At 56.9% G+C, this 19,131-nt stretch overlaps 2 protein-coding genes across 2 annotated transcripts; one reads left to right on the top strand and one right to left on the bottom strand.

Annotated features, from left to right (window-relative positions):
* The first annotated feature begins 161 nt into the window (after positions 1-161).
* Positions 162-13,772, top strand: lamtor1 (late endosomal/lysosomal adaptor, MAPK and MTOR activator 1). The gene is made up of 5 exons (NM_203972.1): positions 162-306; positions 10,525-10,673; positions 12,102-12,179; positions 12,427-12,553; positions 12,665-13,772. Exons 1-5 carry the CDS (start codon positions 265-267, stop codon positions 12,755-12,757), a joined length of 489 nt encoding a protein of 162 aa, NP_989303.1. The 5' UTR covers positions 162-264; the 3' UTR covers positions 12,758-13,772.
* Positions 13,773-13,894: 122 nt separating this feature from the next.
* On the bottom strand, positions 13,895-18,517 carry tmem216 (transmembrane protein 216). The gene is made up of 6 exons (XM_031897427.1): positions 18,429-18,517; positions 16,923-16,939; positions 15,563-15,656; positions 15,249-15,341; positions 14,947-15,148; positions 13,895-14,145 (listed from the first exon to the last, which is right to left on the bottom strand). Exons 1-6 carry the CDS (start codon positions 18,439-18,441, stop codon positions 14,130-14,132), a joined length of 435 nt encoding a protein of 144 aa, XP_031753287.1. The 5' UTR covers positions 18,442-18,517; the 3' UTR covers positions 13,895-14,129.
* Between the last annotated feature and the right edge of the window lie 614 nt (positions 18,518-19,131).

Raw genomic sequence — 19,131 nt, 5'->3', positions numbered from 1 at the left:
GCACCAAAGCTGAAGGCCTAGCGCCCCCTGGTGCCAATGGGGTGGGAGCTCTGCGTTTATTTATAGCGACAAAAGTTTACGGAACAAAAATGAAAATCCCGGCGGTTGCCCAGGTAACGCCACGCCCCCAGCTTCCTACTTCCTGTTCTCTGCAGCCCTGGCTCCACCCGGAAGCGGAACTATTGCCTAAGGAGTGCGGCTCCCCCCGGTCATGTGACAGAGAGGCTCGGCTGGCCAGAGCGGGCTGGCCCGGTTCGGTTGGACATGGGCTGTTGCTACAGCGGGGAGACTGACACCGGCAAAGGGGTGAGGCACCGGGGCTGGGGGGGGGGCAGTAACTTTCACTGGGGGGTAAATGGGGCACCTTGTCCTGCTGCATCACGTGACTCCTGCCCTTTAAAGGGAAACTACTTTCTGCTCTTTCCCACAGTTTCACTCACTTTACTGCTCTGTGTGAGTAAGGGCCGCAGTACCCCATGGGCAGTGGGTGGGGCTAGAGCACTGTGATAGCAGCCTATAGGGGGAGGCGCAGGGAGTCTGTAGGGCAAGCAGTGGGTGGGGCTAGAGCACTGTGATGGAAGCCTATAGGGGGAGGGGCAGGGAGTCTGTAGGGCAAGCAGTGGGTGGGGCTAGAGCACTGTGACAGCAGCCTATAGGGGGAGGGGCAGGGAGTCTGTGGGGCAAGCAGTGGGTGGGGCTAGAGCACTGTGACAGCAGCCTATAGGGGGAGGGGCAGGGAGTCTGTAGGGCAAGCAGTGGGTGGGGCTAGAGCACTGTGATAGCAGCCTATAGGGGGAGGGGCAGGGAGTCTGTGGGGCAAGCAGTGGGTGGGGCTAGAGCACTGTAATAGCAGCCTATAGGGGGAGGGGCAGGGAGTCTGTGGGGCAAGCAGTGGGTGGGGCTAGAGCACTGTGATAGCAGCCTATAGGGGGAGGGGCAGGGAGTCTGTGGGGCAAGCAGTGGGTGGGGCTAGAGCACTGTAATAGCAGCCTATAGGGGGAGGGGCAGGGAGTCTGTGGGGCAAGCAGTGGGTGGGGCTAGAACACTATGATGGAAGCCTATAGGGGGAGGGGCAGGGAGTCTGTGGGGCAAGCAGTGGGTGGGGCTAGAGCACTGTGATGGAAGCCTATAGGGGGAGGGGCAGGGAGTCTGTGGGGCAAGCAGTGGGTGGGGCTAGAACACTATGATGGAAGCCTATAGGGGGAGGGGCAGGGAGTCTGTGGGGCAAGCAGTGGGTGGGGCTAGAGCACTGTGACAGCAGCCTATAGGGGGAGGGGCAGGGAGTCTGTAGGGCAAGCAGTGGGTGGGGCTAGAGCACTGTGATAGCAGCCTATAGGGGGAGGGGCAGGGAGTCTGTGGGGCAAGCAGTGGGTGGGGCTAGAGCACTGTGATGGAAGCCTATAGGGGGAGGGGCAGGAGTCTGTGGGGCAAGCAGTGGGTGGGGCTAGAGCACTGTGATGGAAGCCTATAGGGGGAGGGGCAGGGAGTCTGTGGGGCAAGCAGTGGGTGGGGCTAGAGCACTGTGACAGCAGCCTATAGGGGGAGGGGCAGGGAGTCTGTGGAGCAAGCAGTGGGTGGGGCTAGAACACTATGATGGAAGCCTATAGGGGGAGTGGCAGGGAGTCTGTAGGACAAGCAGTGGGTGGGGCTAGAACACCTTGATAGCAGCCTATAGGGGGAGGGGCAGGGAGTCTGTGGGGCAAGCAGTGGGTGGGGCTAGAGCACTGTGATAGCAGCCTATAGGGGGAGGGGCAGGAGACTGTGGGGCAAGCAGTGGGTGGGGCTAGAGCACTGTGATAGCAGCCTATAGGGGGAGGGGCAGGGAGTCTGTGGGGCAAGCAGTGGGTGGGGCTAGAGCACTGTGATAGCAGCCTATAGGGGGAGGGGCAGGGAGTCTGTAGGACAAGCAGTGGGTGGGGCTAGAACACTGTGATGGAAGCCTATAGGGGGAGGGGCAGGGAGTCTGTAGGACAAGCAGTGGGTGGGGCTAGAACACCTTGATAGCAGCCTATAGGGGGAGGAGCAGGGAGTCTGTGGGGCAAGCAGTGGGTGGGGCTAGAGCACTGTGATAGCAGCCTATAGGGGGAGGGGCAGGGAGTCTGTAGGGCAAGAAGTGGGAGGGGCTAGAACACTGTGATAGCAGCCTATAGGGGGAGGGGCAGGAGTCTGTGGGGCAAGCAGTGGGTGGGGCTAGAGCACTGTGATAGCAGCCTATAGGGGGAGGGGCAGGGAGTCTGTGGGGCAAGCAGTGGGTGGGGCTAGAGCACTGTGATAGCAGCCTATAGGGGGAGGGGCAGGGAGTCTGTAGGGCAAGCAGTGGGTGGGGCTAGAGCACTGTGATGGAAGCCTATAGGGGGAGGGGCAGGGAGTCTGTAGGGCAAGCAGTGGGAGGGGCTAGAACACTGTGATAGCAGCCTATAGGGGGAGGGGCAGGAGACTGTGGGGCAAGCAGTGGGTGGGGCTAGAGCACTGTGATAGCAGCCTATAGGGGGAGGGGCAGGGAGTCTGTGGGGCAAGCAGTGGGTGGGGCTAGAGCACTGTGATAGCAGCCTATAAGGGGAGGGGCAGGAGTCTGTGGGGCAAGCAGTGGGAGGGGCTAGAGCACTGTGATAGCAGCCTATAGGGGGAGGGGCAGGGAGTCTGTGGGGCAAGCAGTGGGTGGGGCTAGAGCACTGTGATGGAAGCCTATAGGGGGAGGGGCAGGGAGTCTGTAGGGCAAGCAGTGGGTGGGGCTAGAGCACTGTGATGGAAGCCTATAGGGGGAGGGGCAGGGAGTCTGTGGGGCAAGCAGTGGGTGGGGCTAGAGCACTGTGATAGCAGCCTATAGGGGAGGGGCAGGGAGTCTGTAGGGCAAGCAGTGGGTGGGGATGGAGCACTATGATGGAAGCCTATAGGGGGAGGGGCAGGGAGTCTGTAGGGCAAGCAGTGGGTGGGGCTAGAGCACTGTGATGGAAGCCTATAGGGGGAGAGGCAGGAGTCTGTGGGGCAAGCAGTGGGTGGGGCTAGAACACTGTGATAGCAGCCTATAGGGGGAGGGGCAGGGAGTCTGTGGGGCAAGCAGTGGGTGGGGCTAGAACACTATGATGGAAGCCTATAGGGGAAGGGGCAGGGAGTCTGTAGGGCAAGCAGTGGGTGGGGCTAGAGCACTGTGATGGAAGCCTATAGGGGGAGGGGCAGGGAGTCTGTGTGGCAAGCAGTGGGTGGGGCTAGAACACTGTGATGGAAGCCTATAGGGGGAGGGGCAGGGAGTCTGTGTGGCAAGCAGTGGGTGGGGCTAGAACACTGTGATGGAAGCCTATAGGGGGAGGGGCAGGGAGTCTGTGGGGCAAGCAGTGGGTGGGGCTAGAACACTGTGATTGAAGCCTATAGGGGGAGGGGCAGGGAGTCTGTGGGGCAAGCAGTGGGTGGGGCTAGAACACTGTGATGGAAGCCTATAAGGGGAGGGGCAGGGAGTCTGTGTGGCAAGCAGTGGGTGGGGCTAGAGCACTGTGATGGAAGCCTATAGGGGGAGGGGCAGGGAGTCTGTAGGGCAAGCAGTGGGTGGGGCTAGAACACTGTGATGGAAGCCTATAGGGGGAGGGGCAGGGAGTCTGTGTGGCAAGCAGTGGGTGGGGCTAGAACACTGTGATGGAAGCCTATAGGGGGAGGGGCAGGGAGTCTGTGTGGCAAGCAGTGGGTGGGGCTAGAGCACTGTGATGGAAGCCTATAGGGGGAGGGGCAGGGAGTCTGTGTGGCAAGCAGTGGGTGGGGCTAGAACACTGTGATGGAAGCCTATAGGGGGAGGGGCAGGGAGTCTGTGTGGCAAGCAGTGGGTGGGGCTAGAACACTATGATGGAAGCCTATAGGGGGAGGGGCAGGGAGTCTGTGGGGCAAGCAGTGGGTGGGGCTAGAACACTGTGATGGAAGCCTATAGGGGGAGGGGCAGGGAGTCTGTGTGGCAAGCAGTGGGTGGGGCTAGAACACTGTGATGGAAGCCTATAGGGGGAGGGGCAGGGAGTCTGTAGGGCAAGCAGTGGGTGGGGCTAGAACACTGTGATTGAAGCCTATAGGGGGAGGGGCAGGGAGTCTGTGGGGCAAGCAGTGGGTGGGGCTAGAACACTGTGATGGAAGCCTATAAGGGGAGGGGCAGGGAGTCTGTGTGGCAAGCAGTGGGTGGGGCTAGAACACTGTGATGGAAGCCTATAGGGGGAGGGGCAGGGAGTCTGTAGGGCAAGCAGTGGGTGGGGATAGAACACTATGATAGCAGCCTATAGGGGGAGGGGCAGGGAGTCTGTGGGGCAAGCAGTGGGTGGGGCTAGAGCACTGTGATGGAAGCCTATAGGGGGAGGGGCAGGGAGTCTGTGGGGCAAGCAGTGGGTGGGGCTAGAGCACTGTGATGGAAGCCTATAGGGGGAGGGGCAGGGAGTCTGTGGGGCAAGCAGTGGGTGGGGCTAGAACACTATGATGGAAGCCTATAGGGGGAGGGGCAGAGAGTCTGTAGGGCAAGCAGTGGGTGGGGCTAGAACACTGTGATGGAAGCCTATAGGGGGGAGGGGCAGGGAGTCTGTGTGGCAAGCAGTGGGTGGGGCTAGAGCACTGTGATGGAAGCCTATAGGGGGAGGGGCAGGAGTCTGTGTGGCAAGCAGTGGGTGGGGCTAGAACACTGTGATGGAAGCCTATAGGGGGAGGGGCAGGGAGTCTGTGGGGCAAGCAGTGGGTGGGGCTAGAACACTGTGATGGAAGCCTATAGGGGGAGGGGCAGGGAGTCTGTGGGGCAAGCAGTGGGTGGGGCTAGAACACTATGATGGAAGCCTATAGGGGGAGGGGCAGGGAGTCTGTGGGGCAAGCAGTGGGTGGGGCTAGAGCACTGTGATGGAAGCCTATAGGGGGAGGGGCAGGAGTCTGTGGGGCAAGCAGTGGGTGGGGCTAGAGCACTGTGATGGAAGCCTATAGGGGGAGGGGCAGGAGTCTGTGGGGCAAGCAGTGGGAGGGGCTAGAGCACTGTGATGAAAGCCTATAGGGGGAGGGGCAGGGAGTCTGTGGGGCAAGCAGTGGGTGGGGCTAGAACACTGTGATGGAAGCCTATAGGGGGAGGGGCAGGGAGTCTGTAGGGCAAGCAGTGGGTGGGGCTAGAACACTATGATAGCAGCCTATAGGGGGAGGGGCAGGGAGTCTGTGGGGCAAGCAGTGGGTGGGGCTAGAGCACTATGATGGAAGCCTATAGGGGGAGGGGCAGGGAGTCTGTGGGGCAAGCAGTGGGTGGGGCTAGAGCACTGTGATGGAAGCCTATAGGGGGAGGGGCAGGGAGTCTGTAGGGCAAGCAGTGGGTGGGGCTAGAACACTATGATGGAAGCCTATAGGGGGAGGGGCAGGGAGTCTGTAGGGCAAGCAGTGGGTGGGGCTAGAACACTATGATAGCAGCCTATAGGGGGAGGGGCAGGGAGTCTGTGGGGCAAGCAGTGGGTGGGGCTAGAGCACTGTGATGGAAGCCTATAGGGGGAGGGGCAGGAAGTCTGTGGGGCAAGCAGTGGGTGGGGCTAGAACACTATGATAGCAGCCTATAGGGGGAGGGGCAGGGAGTCTGTGGGGCAAGCAGTGGGTGGGGCTAGAGCACTGTGATGGAAGCCTATAGGGGGAGGGGCAGGGAGTCTGTAGGGCAAGCAGTGGGTGGGGCTAGAACACTATGATAGCAGCCTATAGGGGGAGGGGCAGGGAGTCTGTGGGGAAAGCAGTGGGTGGGGCTAGAACACTATGATAGCAGCCTATAGGGGGAGGGGCAGGGAGTCTGTGGGGCAAGCAGTGGGTGGGGCTAGAGCACTGTGATGGAAGCCTATAGGGGGAGGGGCAGGGAGTCTGTGGGACAAGCAGTGGGTGGGGCTAGAACACTGTGATAGCAGCCTATAGGGGGAGGGGTAGGGAGTCTGTAGGGACAAGCAGTGGGTGGGGCTAGAACACTGACAAGCAGTGGGTGGGGCTAGAACACTGTGATAGCAGCCTATAGGGGGAGGGGCAGGGAGTCTGTAGGGACAAGCAGTGGGTGGGGCTAGAACACTATGATGGAAGCCTATAGGGGGAGGGGCAGGGAGTCTGTAGGGACAAGCAGAGGGTGGGGCTAGAACACTGTGATAGCAGCCTATAGGGGGAGGGGCAGGGAGTCTGTAGGGACAAGCAGTGGGTGGGGCAAGCAGTGGGTGGGGCTAGAACACTATGATGGAAGCCCATAGGGGGAGGGGCAGGGAGTCTGTAGGGCAAGCAGTGGGTGGGGCTAGAACACTGTGATGGAAGCCTATAGGGGGAGGGGCAGGGAGTCTGTGGGGCAAGCAGTGGGTGGGGCTAGAGCACTGTGATGGAAGCCTATAGGGGGAGGGGCAGGGAGTCTGTGGGGCAAGCAGTGGGTGGGGCTAGAGCACTGTGATTGAAGCCTATAGGGGGAGGGGCAGGAGTCTGTGGGGCAAGCAGTGGGTGGGGCTAGAGCACTGTGATGGAAGCCTATAGGGGGAGGGGCAGGGAGTCTGTGGGGCAAGCAGTGTGTGGGGCTAGAGCACTGTGATTGAAGCCTATAGGGGGAGGGGCAGGAGTCTGTGGGGCAAGCAGTGGGTGGGGCTAGAGCACTGTGATGGAAGCCTATAGGGGGAGGGGCAGGGAGTCTGTGGGGCAAGCAGTGGGTGGGGCTAGAGCACTGTGATGGAAGCCTATAGGGGGAGGGGCAGGGAGTCTGTGGGGCAAGCAGTGGGTGGGGCTAGAACACTGTGATGGAAGCCTATAGGGGGAGGGGCAGGGAGTCTGTAGGGCAAGCAGTGGGTGGGGCTAGAACACTGTGATGGAAGCCTATAGGGGGAGGGGCAGGGAGTCTGTGGGGCAAGCAGTGGGTGGGGCTAGAACACTGTGATGGAAGCCTATAGGGGGAGGGGCAGGGAGTCTGTAGGGCAAGCAGTGGGTGGGGTTAGAGCACTGTGATGGAAGCCTATAGGGGGAGGGGCAGGGAGTCTGTAGGGCAAGCAGTGGGTGGGGCTAGAGCACTGTGATTGCAGCCTATAGGGGGAGGGGCAGGGAGTCTGTGGGGCAAGCAGTGGGTGGGGCTAGAGCACTGTGATTGCAGCCTATAGGGGGAGGGGCAGGGAGTCTGTGGGGCAAGCAGTGGGTGGGGCTAGAGCACTGTGATTGCAGCCTATAGGGGGAGGGGCAGGGAGTCTGTGGGGCAAGCAGTGGGTGGGGCTAGAACACTATGATGGAAGCCTATAGGGGGAGGGGCAGGGAGTCTGTGGGGCAAGCAGTGGGTGCGGCTAGAACACTATGATGGAAGCCTATAAGGGGAGGGGCAGGGAGTCTGTGGGGCAAGCAGTGGGTGGGGCTAGAACACTATGATGGAAGCCTATAGGGGGAGGGGCAGGGAGTCTGTGGGGCAAGCAGTGGGTGGGGCTAGAGCACTGTGATGGAAGCCTATAGGGGAGGGGCAGGGAGTCTGTAGGGCAAGCAGTGGGTGGGGCTAGAACACTGTGATAGCAGCCTATAGGGGGAGGGGCAGGGAGTCTGTGGGGCAAGCAGTGGGTGGGGCTAGAGCACTGTGATTGCAGCCTATAGGGGGAGGGGCAGGGAGTCTGTGGGGCAAGCAGTGGGTGCGGCTAGAACACTATGATGGAAGCCTATAGGGGGAGGGGCAGGGAGTCTGTGGGGCAAGCAGTGGGTGGGGCTAGAACACTATGATGGAAGCCTATAGGGGGAGGGGCAGGGAGTCTGTGGGGCAAGCAGTGGGTGGGGCTAGAACACTGTATGGAAGCCTATAGGGGGATGGGCATGGAGTCTGTGGGACAAGCAGTGGGTGCGGCTAGAACACTATGATGGAAGCCTATAGGGGGAGGGGCAGGGAGTCTGTGGGGCAAGCAGTGGGTGGGGCTAGAACACTGTGATGGAAGCCTATAGGGGGAGGGGCAGGGAGTCTGTGGGGCAAGCAGTGGGTGCGGCTAGAACACTATGATGGAAGCCTATAGGGGGAGGGGCAGGGAGTCTGTGGGGCAAGCAGTGGGTGGGGCTAGAACACTATGATGGAAGCCTATAGGGGGAGGGGCAGGGAGTCTGTGGGGCAAGCAGTGGGTGGGGCTAGAACACTATGATGGAAGCCTATAGGGGGAGGGGCAGGGAGTCTGTGGGGCAAGCAGTGGGTGGGGCTAGAGCACTGTGATGGAAGCCTATAGGGGGAGGGGCAGGGAGTCTGTGGGGCAAGCAGTGGGTGGGGCTAGAACACTATGATGGAAGCCTATAGGGGGAGGGGCAGGGAGTCTGTGGGGCAAGCAGTGGGTGGGGCTAGAGCACTGTGATAGCAGCCTATAGGGGGAGGGGCAGGGAGTCTGTGGGGCAAGCAGTGGGAGGGGCTAGAGCACTGTGATGGAAGCCTATAGGGGGAGGGGCAGGGAGTCTGTGGGGCAAGCAGTGGGTGGGGCAGACACTTTCAGACTCGAAGTATTAAAGGAACATTAACACTAAAAAATGAAAGAGCTTTAAAGTAATAAAAATATAATGCACTGTTGCCCTGCACTGGTAAAACTGGTGTGTTTGATACAGTAACACTACTATAATTTATATAATAAGCTGCTGTGTAGCCCCGGGGGCAGCCGTTCCTGCACCGGTACAGCTGGGGTGTTTGCTACAGAAACCCTACTATAGTTTATATAAATACCCCGCTGTGTAGCCCCGGGGGCAGCCATTCCTGCACTGGTACAGCTGGGGTGTTTGCTACAGAAACCCTACTATAGTTATATAAATACCCCGCTGTGTAGCCCCGGGGGCAGCCATTCCTGCACTGGTACAGCTGGGGTGTTTGCTACAGAAACCCTACTATAGTTTATATAAATACCCCGCTGTGTAGCCCCGGGGGCAGCCATTCCTGCACCGGTACAGCTGGGGTGTTTGCTACAGAAACCCTACTATAGTTTATATAAATACCCCGCTGTGTAGCCCCGGGGGCAGCCATTCCTGCACCGGTACAGCTGGGGTGTTTGCTACAGAAACCCTACTATAGTTTATATAAATACCCCGCTGTGTAGCCCCGGGGGCAGCCATTCCTGCACCGGTACAGCTGGGGTGTTTGCTACAGAAACCCTACTATAGTTTATATAAATACCCCGCTGTGTAGCCCCGGGGGTAGCCATTCCTGCACTGGTACAGCTGGGGTGTTTGCTACAGAAACCCTACTATAGTTTATATAAATACCCTGCTGTGTAGCCCCGGGGGTAGCCATTCCTGCACTGGTACAGCTGGGGTGTTTGCTACAGAAACCCTACTATAGTTTATATAAATACCCCGCTGTGTAGCCCCGGGGGCAGCCATTCCTGCACCGGTACAGCTGGGGTGTTTGCTACAGAAACCCTACTATAGTTTATATAAATACCCCGCTGTGTAGCCCCGGGGGTAGCCATTCCTGCACTGGTACAGCTGGGGTGTTTGCTACAGAAACCCTACTATAGTTTATATAAATACCCCGCTGTGTAGCCCCGGGGGCAGCCATTCCTGCACTGGTACAGCTGGGGTGTTTGCTACAGAAACCCTACTATAGTTTATATAAATACCCCGCTGTGTAGGCCCGGGGGCAGCCATTCAAGCTGGAAAAAAGGAGAAAAGGCACAGGTTACATAGCAGATAACAGATAAGTTCTGTAGAATACAATAGTGTTTTATCTGTTATCTGCTATGTGCCTGTGCCTTTTCTCCTTTGAATGTCTGCCTCCATGGCTACATAGCAGCTTATTTATATAAATTATAGTAGGGTTTCTGAAGTAAACACACAACTTTTACCAGTGCAGGCAGCAGCACATTATATTTTAGTTATTTTTATACACTTTCATTTTTTGGTGTTACTGTTCCTTTAAGGCAAATATATTAAAAACAACATTAAATATGATTGGCAGTAACGTGGGATGAACATCCCCATTTATATTTATATTGGTACTTTCATGTACTGAGCCGCAGCCAATTGTGGGCAACGCTTTGTGGTCATGTGACCTCCATTCCTGCTGTTGGACGACAGAGGCCCCGGGCAGCCTGCAGCTCACAGGGGATCATGGGAATTGTGGTTCTGTAAGATTTCCTGGGCTGTATATTGCCGATTCATGGTGCAGAGACATGAGTAGGGGCCACAGTGGGATGACTGGCTGGCTGGGTAAGGATGGGGCCCCACAGATCTGCCCCACAGCCTCGGTATGAAGCCAACTGATTGGTTTAGCCTGAGTGTCGGCGCACGTGCTTAGCTGCTCATGTCACTTTAAGCAGCCAATAGGAATGAGCCCCCGGGGTGTCCATGCCTCCTGTTGGGATGCCCAGTGCCAGCGCTACAGCAGCCCCGCCCACTCTCAGCCAGAACTACAGCAGCCCCGCCCACTCTCAGCCAGAACTACAGCAGCCCCGCCCACTCTCAGCCAGAACTACAGCAGCCCCGCCCACTCACAGCCAGCGCTTAGTGTTGTGTGGTGTTGCTATTGGTTGTGATGGATCTGCTATTGGTTGTGTGGTGTTGCTATTGGTTCTGATGGATCTGTGCGTTGTCTCCCACCAGGATCAGGGAGAGAGGGAACATCTGCTGCCCCAGAGCCAATCTCTTCCCAACAAGGCACCAAATGAATCCGAACAGAACTCCACGAATAACCCCTCGGCCCGGACTGATGAACAGGCCATGCTGTCACGCATCTTGGCCAAGACCGCTCAGTGAGTATCTGATACCCCTGCCTTATTCTTATTAGCCCCGGGGCCGGTACCCCTGCCTTATTCTTATTAGCCCCGGGGCCGCTACCCCTGCCTTATTCTTATTAGCCCCGGGGCCACTACCCCGGCCTTATTATTAGCCCCGGGGCCGGTACCCCTGCCTTATTCTTATTAGCCCCGGGGCCGGTACCCCTGCCTTATTCTTATTAGCCCCGGGGCCACTACCCCTGCCTTATTCTTATTAGCCCCGGGGCCGGCGCCCCTGCCTTATTCTTATTAGCCCCGGGGCCACTACCCCTGCCTTATTCTTATTAGCCCCGGGGCCGGCGCCCCTGCCTTATTCTTATTAGCCCCGGGGCCACTACCCCTGCCTTATTCTTATTAGCCCCGGGGCCGCTACCCCTGCCTTATTCTTATTAGCCCCGGGGCCGCTACCCCTGCCTTATTCTTATTAGCCCCGGGGCCGCTACCCCTGCCTTATTCTTATTAGCCCCGGGGCCGGCGCCCCTGCCTTATTCTTATTAGCCCCGGGGCCACTACCCCTGCCTTATTCTTATTAGCCCCGGGGCCACTACCCCTGCCTTATTCTTATTAGCCCCGGCGCCCCTGCCTTATTCTTATTAGCCCCGGGGCCGGTACCCCTGCCTTATTCTTATTAGCCCCGGGGCCGGCGCCCCTGCCTTATTCTTATTAGCCCCGGGGCCGGCGCCCCTGCCTTATTCTTATTAGCCCCGGGGCCGGCGCCCCTGCCTTATTCTTATTAGCCCCGGGGCCGGCGCCCCTGCCTTATTCTTATTAGCCCCGGGGCCGGCGCCCCTGCCTTGTTAGCCCCGGGGCCGGCGCCCCTGCCTTGTTAGCCCCGGGGCCGGCGCCCCTGCCTTGTTAGCCCCGGGGCCGGCGCCCCTGCCTTGTTAGCCCCGGGGCCGGCGCCCCTGCCTTGTTAGCCCCGGGGCCGGCGCCCCTGCCTTGTTAGCCCCGGGGCCGGCGCCCCTGCCTTGTTAGCCCCGGGGCCGGCGCCCCTGCCTTGTTAGCCCCGGGGCCGGCGCCCCTGCCTTGTTAGCCCCGGGGCCGGCGCCCCTGCCTTATTCCCACCTAACTGGATTAAAGGATATGGGATGTACATACAGATCCAACATTCTCAGCCCATTGATCCTGGAACCTTTTCCTTTCATGCTGGATGTGCTGATCCGATTCCCAGCTTACGGTGCAGTCACAGTGCCTGGGTTTGGTTACATGGTACCAGTCAGGCTGACAGACAGTGGGTGGCACTCGGGGCAACTCTCTCATTTCCTGCCGGAGCCTCAGCAGAATTGTATTGGAATGAGGGGTTTGTGGGAATCTCAGGCAGGGCATAAAGGGGGGGCAGACTGGTTCCTTAGGCTCCCTATGTTTTCCCCCCGGGGTAACTAAAAGCCTGTGTTTGCCCCCCAGGAACATTATCGATGTGTCAGCGGTGGAGTCGCAGGGCATGGAGCAGCACGAGTGCATGGACAGAGCCCGGCAGTACAGGTGAGTGGGTAAATATGTGCCGCTGTCACGGGGGGGGCAGCTCCGGGCATTATTGTCACCTTGGCGCTGCCGGGGCTGTTAGCCTTTGTGTTTCCTGGGGCCAATGGGACAGCTGGGGCCCCACTATTAGCAGAATATTGTTTGCAGGGGAGTAAAAACTGTGATGTTGCCCTGGGGGGTGGGGCTTGGGGTGCTGCATGTTTATGGCGACGCCCTCTGTTGATTAACCCTTCCCTGTCCCACACAGCACGAGGCTGGCCAAACTCAGCAGCAATTTAATGGACTGGAAGAAAGTGCCCCCCCTCCCCTCACTGACCTCTCAGCCGCACCAAATACTCGCCAGTGACCCTGTGCCCTTCGCAGACATACAGCAGGTAATGCCCCGCGGTGCCCGGGCACTGTTGGCTCTGGGGGCTCCTAGTGCTTATAGAGATGTGGGTGCCCCCTGACCCCCCAATATCCCACCTGTTCCTTTGTCCCTGCAGGTCTCTAAGATCGCTGCTTACGCCTTCAGTGCACTTTCACAGATCCGCGTGGATGCTAAAGAGGATCTGGTTGTACAGTTTGGGATCCCGTAACCGGACGCTCTCGCCCTGTCTCTCTGACCTCACGCCGTCGGCTCCATCTTTGTTTTCTTTAATTTATCGGATTTTTTTTTATATAGAGATTTCTTTCAGTATTTCCTTGCTTAGCTGTGGAGCCGACCACCTGTTCTACCCCCTTTTCCTGCCCCCCCCATATTGTCCCTGATGTTTGCACTGGCCATGACCACTGTTTGCCAACAAGGAAACTCGCCCCCTGCTGGTGAATATGCATTATTGGGGGGGCGGGGTTTGCATAGTGTCCCCACCCCCCGCGCTAAAGGCTAAACTATTATATTGCCCGGCAATGAAAAGCTACGATTTCTGCTTAGATGTAATAATCTCTTCTAGTGACTGAAGGATTTTGGGGGGGGCAGACACATTTGGGGTTTCCCTGATCACAGAGCAGGGACCCTTAGCCTGCAGCCCTCCAGTTGTTGAGCGACAGCATTTCCCAGCACCCTCTGACAGCAGGAGGCTTATGGGAGCTGGTATACTTACCCATCCTCCACTTCATACACCTGTTTTATCTATGATAAAGCCAAGGACTGGGGATGCTGGGAAATGTAGTCCAACAGCTGCGACACCTGCTCTGTTCTTGTCACCATTATATACAGCACAATTAGAGGTTTCCCTATAGTAACAAGCAGGGCACTTCAGTTTCTGTTTCCTTTTAACCCCGACGTGGTCCCAGTTGCCCAGATGGTAGTTAGGGGCTGGCAGGATCATGTGACAAGGGGCGGCTCCCAGCCAATGGCAGAGGTTGTTACTGTTTATCTGGAGAGCCTGCAGTTTGTGCCCGATGCCTGTAGGTGGCACCATTCCCCGGGTGCCTTGGGCATGATCACACAAGGGTTAATACTAACGGCTCATGTTGGGGGGCATCTGAGGTGAGAAATGGGGCGCCCTGGCCCCTCCCACAAGGAGAATGATTTGCATTAAACAAATTCTATTTTGTTTCTTTTTATATCAATTGTGGGAAATCTCTGTAACATTAAACTTCTTACTTGTCTCAAACGCTTCCCAGGCTTTACTTTGCCTTTATATGTACCAGGCCCACACAGGCTGCCATTGCTGGTACTGACCCAGTGAGTGAGGCGCTGGCGGTATTTGGGGAGAAAGAAAAACAAAAAATTATACAAAAAAAAAAAATACATTTTATTATTTCGGGTCCCAGCGAGAGGTTAAAGTGAGAAGCTCCTCCCCCTCCGAGAGACACAAAGGTACATTCCCGTTGGAGCCAGAGGCTTCTGGGAGTAGAACGTTATTGGGGCGTCACCGCACTCTGAATTGGGGCGTTTTGCACAGCAAACAGATGGGGGATTTTGGGGCATCAGGGAAACACACACAGGATTGGGCTCCAGTCACGTCAGTAGGTGGGTTCCCTGTGGAAAGAACATGGGTGCAGGTAAGTGCCACTGGGTCCCCTAAGGAACAAGCACTAGGGCATTCCATTTGTATTCTATATAAATATGTCTGCCCGAAGCTCCTTAACGAGCTCTGCAGGGGAGGGGCTAGAGAAGAAACACCCAGGAAAGGCAAAGCTCCTCAGGGGAGGGGCTAGAGAAGAAACACCCAGGAAGTGCAACGCTCCTCAGGAGAGCGGCTAGAGAAGAAACACCCAGGAAGTGCAAAGCTCCTCAGGGGAGCAGCTAGAGAAGAAACACCCAGGAAGGGCAAAGCTCCTCAGGGGAGCAGCTAGAGAAGAAACACCCAGGAAAGGCAAAGCTCCTCAGGGGAGGGGCTAGAGAAGAAACACCCAGGAAAGGCAAAGCTCCTCAGGGGAGCGGCTAGAGAAGAAACACCCAGGAAGTGCAACGCTCCTCAGGAGAGCGGCTAGAGAAGAAACACCCAGGAAGTGCAAAGCTCCTCAGGGGAGCAGCTAGAGAAGAAACACCCAGGAAGGGCAAAGCTCCTCAGGGGAGGGACTAGAGAAGAAACACCCAGGAAGTGCAAAGCTCCTCAGGGGAGGGGCTACAGAAGAAACACACAGGAAGTGCAAAGCTCCTCAGGGGAGGGGCTACAGAAGAAACACCCAGGAAGTGCAAAGCTCTTCAGAGGAGGGGCTAGAGAAAAAACACCCAGGAAGTGCAAAGCTCCTCGGGGGAGGGGCTAGAGAAGAAACACCCAGGAAGAGCTGCTGCACTCTGCCCCTCTCAGTGGGTGGGACTCCCCCGTGTACTTACCTGCAGAGGGTAATGAGGGCCGTACAGCTCAGTATGGCCTCCAGCCCGTAGAACAGCAGCAGGATACAGTTCAGCACAGTCTCTAGCCTCAGGGCGTAGGTCTGTAGCAATAGGAAATAGACTGCCAGGAGCCCGGCCGGTATCGTCAGGCCCAGACTCACCACCAGCGGCAGCTTCCTCTCACACAGGTTCCCCCGGCACCCTAGCAACGGATCAGGGTGTTACTGGCAATAGGATGGCACCGGATGGGCACAGGGGTTCCTAGCATGGGTAGGGGGCATCGGGTTCCCATGGATACTCACCCAGAAACAATCTAGAGACCTCAATGCCCAGATAGAGAAAGAGCAGGAATGACTCGAGGATCAGATTAGATGTGGGGTACGGCAGGATCAGCCCTGTGGGAATGCAAAAGTCTCCCATCATTCCCTGCGCTAATCCCTTCTAGCCCCACCCACTACTTGAGTCACAGACTCCCTGCCCCTCCCCTCAGTGCGACAGAAGCCATACACCCCTGGGCAGGACCATTTGTGCCAATAACACTGAGCTTGGTCCCCCCAATGTTGCCCCCCGCGGTTCCTGCCTCCCTGGGGTACATGCACAGCCAATAGGAACTCACCTTTATAGATAAAAATGAGAGTCTCGATGATGAAGTAGGAAGCACAGTACCAGCCATTGAGGAAGAAGAGAACCTCCAGCGGCGTGGAAGAGAGCTGCTTGTGTTCAGGAAAAACTGTATAATGCGACTCATGCTACAATGTACCGAGTAATGTAATCCCACTCTGAGTATCACTCATGTATTATAGGGATACTGTACCCCCTACTGTAAATGATAAGGATATTAGCAGTCACTGAGGGGTTCTGTGCCCCCCATATAAAGGCACAAGGCTGCAGGCTGAGTTATACAGGGAACTCTGAGTATCACTCATGTATTATAAGGGATACTGTACCCCCTACTGTAAATGATAAGGATATTAGCAGTCACTGAGGGGTTCTGTGCCCCCCATATAAAGGCACAAGGCTGCAGGCTGAGTTATACAGGGAACTCTGAGTATCACTCATGTATTATAGGGATACTGTACCCCCTACTGTAAATGATAAGGATATTAGCAGTCACTGAGGGGTTCTGTGCCCCCCATATAAAGGCACAAGGCTGCAGGCTGAGTTATACAGGGAACTCTGAGTATCACTCATGTATTATAAGGGATAATGTACCCCCTACTGTAAATGATAAGGATATTAGCAGTCACTGAGGGGTTCTGTGCCCCCCATATAAAGGCACAAGGCTGCAGGCTGAGTTATACAGGGAACTCTGAGTATCACTCATGTATTATAAGGGATAATGTACCCCCTACTGTAAATGATAAGGATATTAGCAGTCACTGAGGGGTTCTGTGCCCCCCATATAAAGGCACAAGGCTGCAGGCTGAGTTATACAGGGAACTCTGAGTATCACTCATGTATTATAAGGGATAATGTACCCCCTACTGTAAATGATAAGGATATTAGCAGTCACTGAGGGGTTCTGTGCCCATATAAAGGCACAAGGCTGCAGGCTGAGTTATACAGGGAACTCTGAGTATCACTCATGTATTATAAGGGATAATGTACCCCCTACTGTAAATGATAAGGATATTAGCAGTCACTGAGGGGTTCTGTGCCCCCCATATAAAGGCACAAGGCTGCAGGCTGAGTTATACAGGGAACTCTGAGTATCACTCATGTATTATAAGGGATAATGTACCCCCTACTGTAAATGATAAGGATATTAGCAGTCACTGAGGGGTTCTGTGCCCCCCATATAAAGGCACAAGGCTGCAGGCTGAGTTATACAGGGAACTCTGAGTATCACTCATGTATTATAAGGGGTAATGTACCCCCATGAATTGTTAAAGGAATATAAGAAGCAGTGGGCGGGGCCAGGCTATACCTGTACAGGTGACTTGGTACCGTCTCACCTATGTAAGTGCCAAGGATACAACTCCGCGCCTTCTCCCTGGGAAGCAAACGCACAGTTAGGGGGCAGCACAAGTCACATGATACCAAGCAGAAGACCCAGTGGGGGCCGGGGGCCCCTCCCAGCACTCAGAGCAGCCATGTTTGGTCTCCCCCTGTAGGTGCCCATAATATACCCACATACCTGCCCGTAATATACCCACCCGCCTGCCCGTAATATATCCACCCGCCTGCCCGTAATATACCCACCCGCCTGCCCGTAATATTCCCACCCGCCTGCCCGTAATATACCCACCTGCCTGCCCGTAATATACCCACCTGCCCGTAATATACCCACCTGCCTGCCCATAATATACCCACCCGCCTGCCCGTAATATTCCCACCCGCCTGCCCGTAATATACCCACCCGCCTGCCCATAATATACCCACCCGCCTGCCCGTAATATTCCCACCCGCCTGCCCGTAATATACCCACCCGCCTGCCCATAATATACCCACATACCTGCCCGTAATATACCCACCCGCCTGCCCGTAATATACCCACCCGCCTGCCCGTAATATACCCACCCGCCTGCCCTCAATATACCCACCCGCCTGCCCGTAATATACCCACCGCTGCCCGTAATATTCCCACCCCCTGCCCGTAATATTACCCACCCGCCTGCCCGTAATATACCCACCCGCCTGCCCGTAATATACCCCAACCCGCCTGCCCGTAATATACCCACATACCTGCCCGTAATATACCCACCCGCCTGCCCGTAATATACCCACCCGCCTGCCCGTAATATACCCACCTGCCTGCCCGTAATATACCCACATACCTGCCCGTAATATACCCACCCGCCTGCCCGTAATATACCCACCCGCCTGCCCGTAATATACCCACATACCTGCCCGTAATATACCAACCCGCCTGCCCGTAATATACCCACCCGCCTGCCCGTAATATACCCACCCGCCTGCCGTAATATACCCACATACCTGCCCGTAATATACCCACCCGCCTGCCCGTAATATTCCCACCCGCCTGCCCGTAATATACCCACCCGCCTGCCCGTAATATACCCACCCGCCTGCCCGTAATATACCCACATACCTGCCCGTAATATACCCACCCGCCTGCCCGTAATATACCCACCTGCCCATAATATACCCACCTGCCCATAATATACCCACTTACCTGCCCATAATATACCCACCTGCCCATAATATACCCACCTGCCCGGGGAATGTGCGCTATTGTGGGTAACAGGGAGAAGTCGCTGCTTCTCTGGGGATGCCGGGAATTGTGGTCTAACAGCCCCCCCCCCCCCCCCCCAGTTGTAGTTGCACACTAGCGGTGCGGGTCCCTATGCAGCAGGTAAGGGGACAGCGTAGCGGCATCGGGTGCAGGGGATGCTGGGAGTTGTAGTCCCGCTGATCAGCTGCACCTCTTGCATAGGGGACACAGTAGCCCCACGCTTACAGGCGCCATTACAGGGAGCAGGGGGGCCGCTCTTCCATCCGCTGCTTCGCCTCCCGCTTACCTTTGGGCGCCATCTTGCTGCTCTAAGGACGCCTGTGACGTCACTCCCTGGAAACCTCCGCAACACGTGACCCCCTGAGCCGCCTGTGCGCCGCGGGGTCCTAGCGCCTTCCCCCCTAACATTCAGGGCCACTAAATAACTGGGACTGGCTGGGCTTCTGGGAACTGTTCAATGGAGAGTGTACCTGCAGCCAAATTAGATTGCTAGCTCCTCTGCCCAGGGAGACAGTAGGGCAAGATGGAGACAGTAGGGCAAGATGGGGACAGTAGGGCAAGATGGGGACAGTAGGGCAAGATGGGGACAGTAGGGCAAGATGGAGACAGTAGGGCAAGATGGGGACAGTAGGGCAAGATGGGGACAGTAGGGCAAGATGGGGACAGTAGGGCAAGATGGAGACAGTAGGGCAAGATGGGGACAGTAGGGCAAGATGGAGACAGTAGGGCAAGATGGAGACAGTAGGGCAAGATGGAGACAGTAGGGCAAGATGGAGACAACCCTTTATAACACTGAAGAGGTTATTCCAAACACAAGAGGCAGTATGAGCACTAATGACTGCACGGGGGGCAGTAGAGGAGCGAGGGTGGGAGAGTTGGGGGCCGATGCTGCTGTCTCTCAGTAGTGATGCGCAGTCGTTATTAATTGGGGCTGAGATGCGAGACCCTCGCTTCAAGAGCCGGATGTTCCCACCCACGGTTTCCTCGTC

Source organism: Xenopus tropicalis, chromosome 2 (genome assembly GCF_000004195.4).
Source record: "Xenopus tropicalis strain Nigerian chromosome 2, UCB_Xtro_10.0, whole genome shotgun sequence".
In the NCBI taxonomy this organism is placed as follows: domain Eukaryota; kingdom Metazoa; phylum Chordata; class Amphibia; order Anura; family Pipidae; genus Xenopus; species Xenopus tropicalis.
This window is presented reverse-complemented; position numbering and strand designations above follow the sequence as displayed.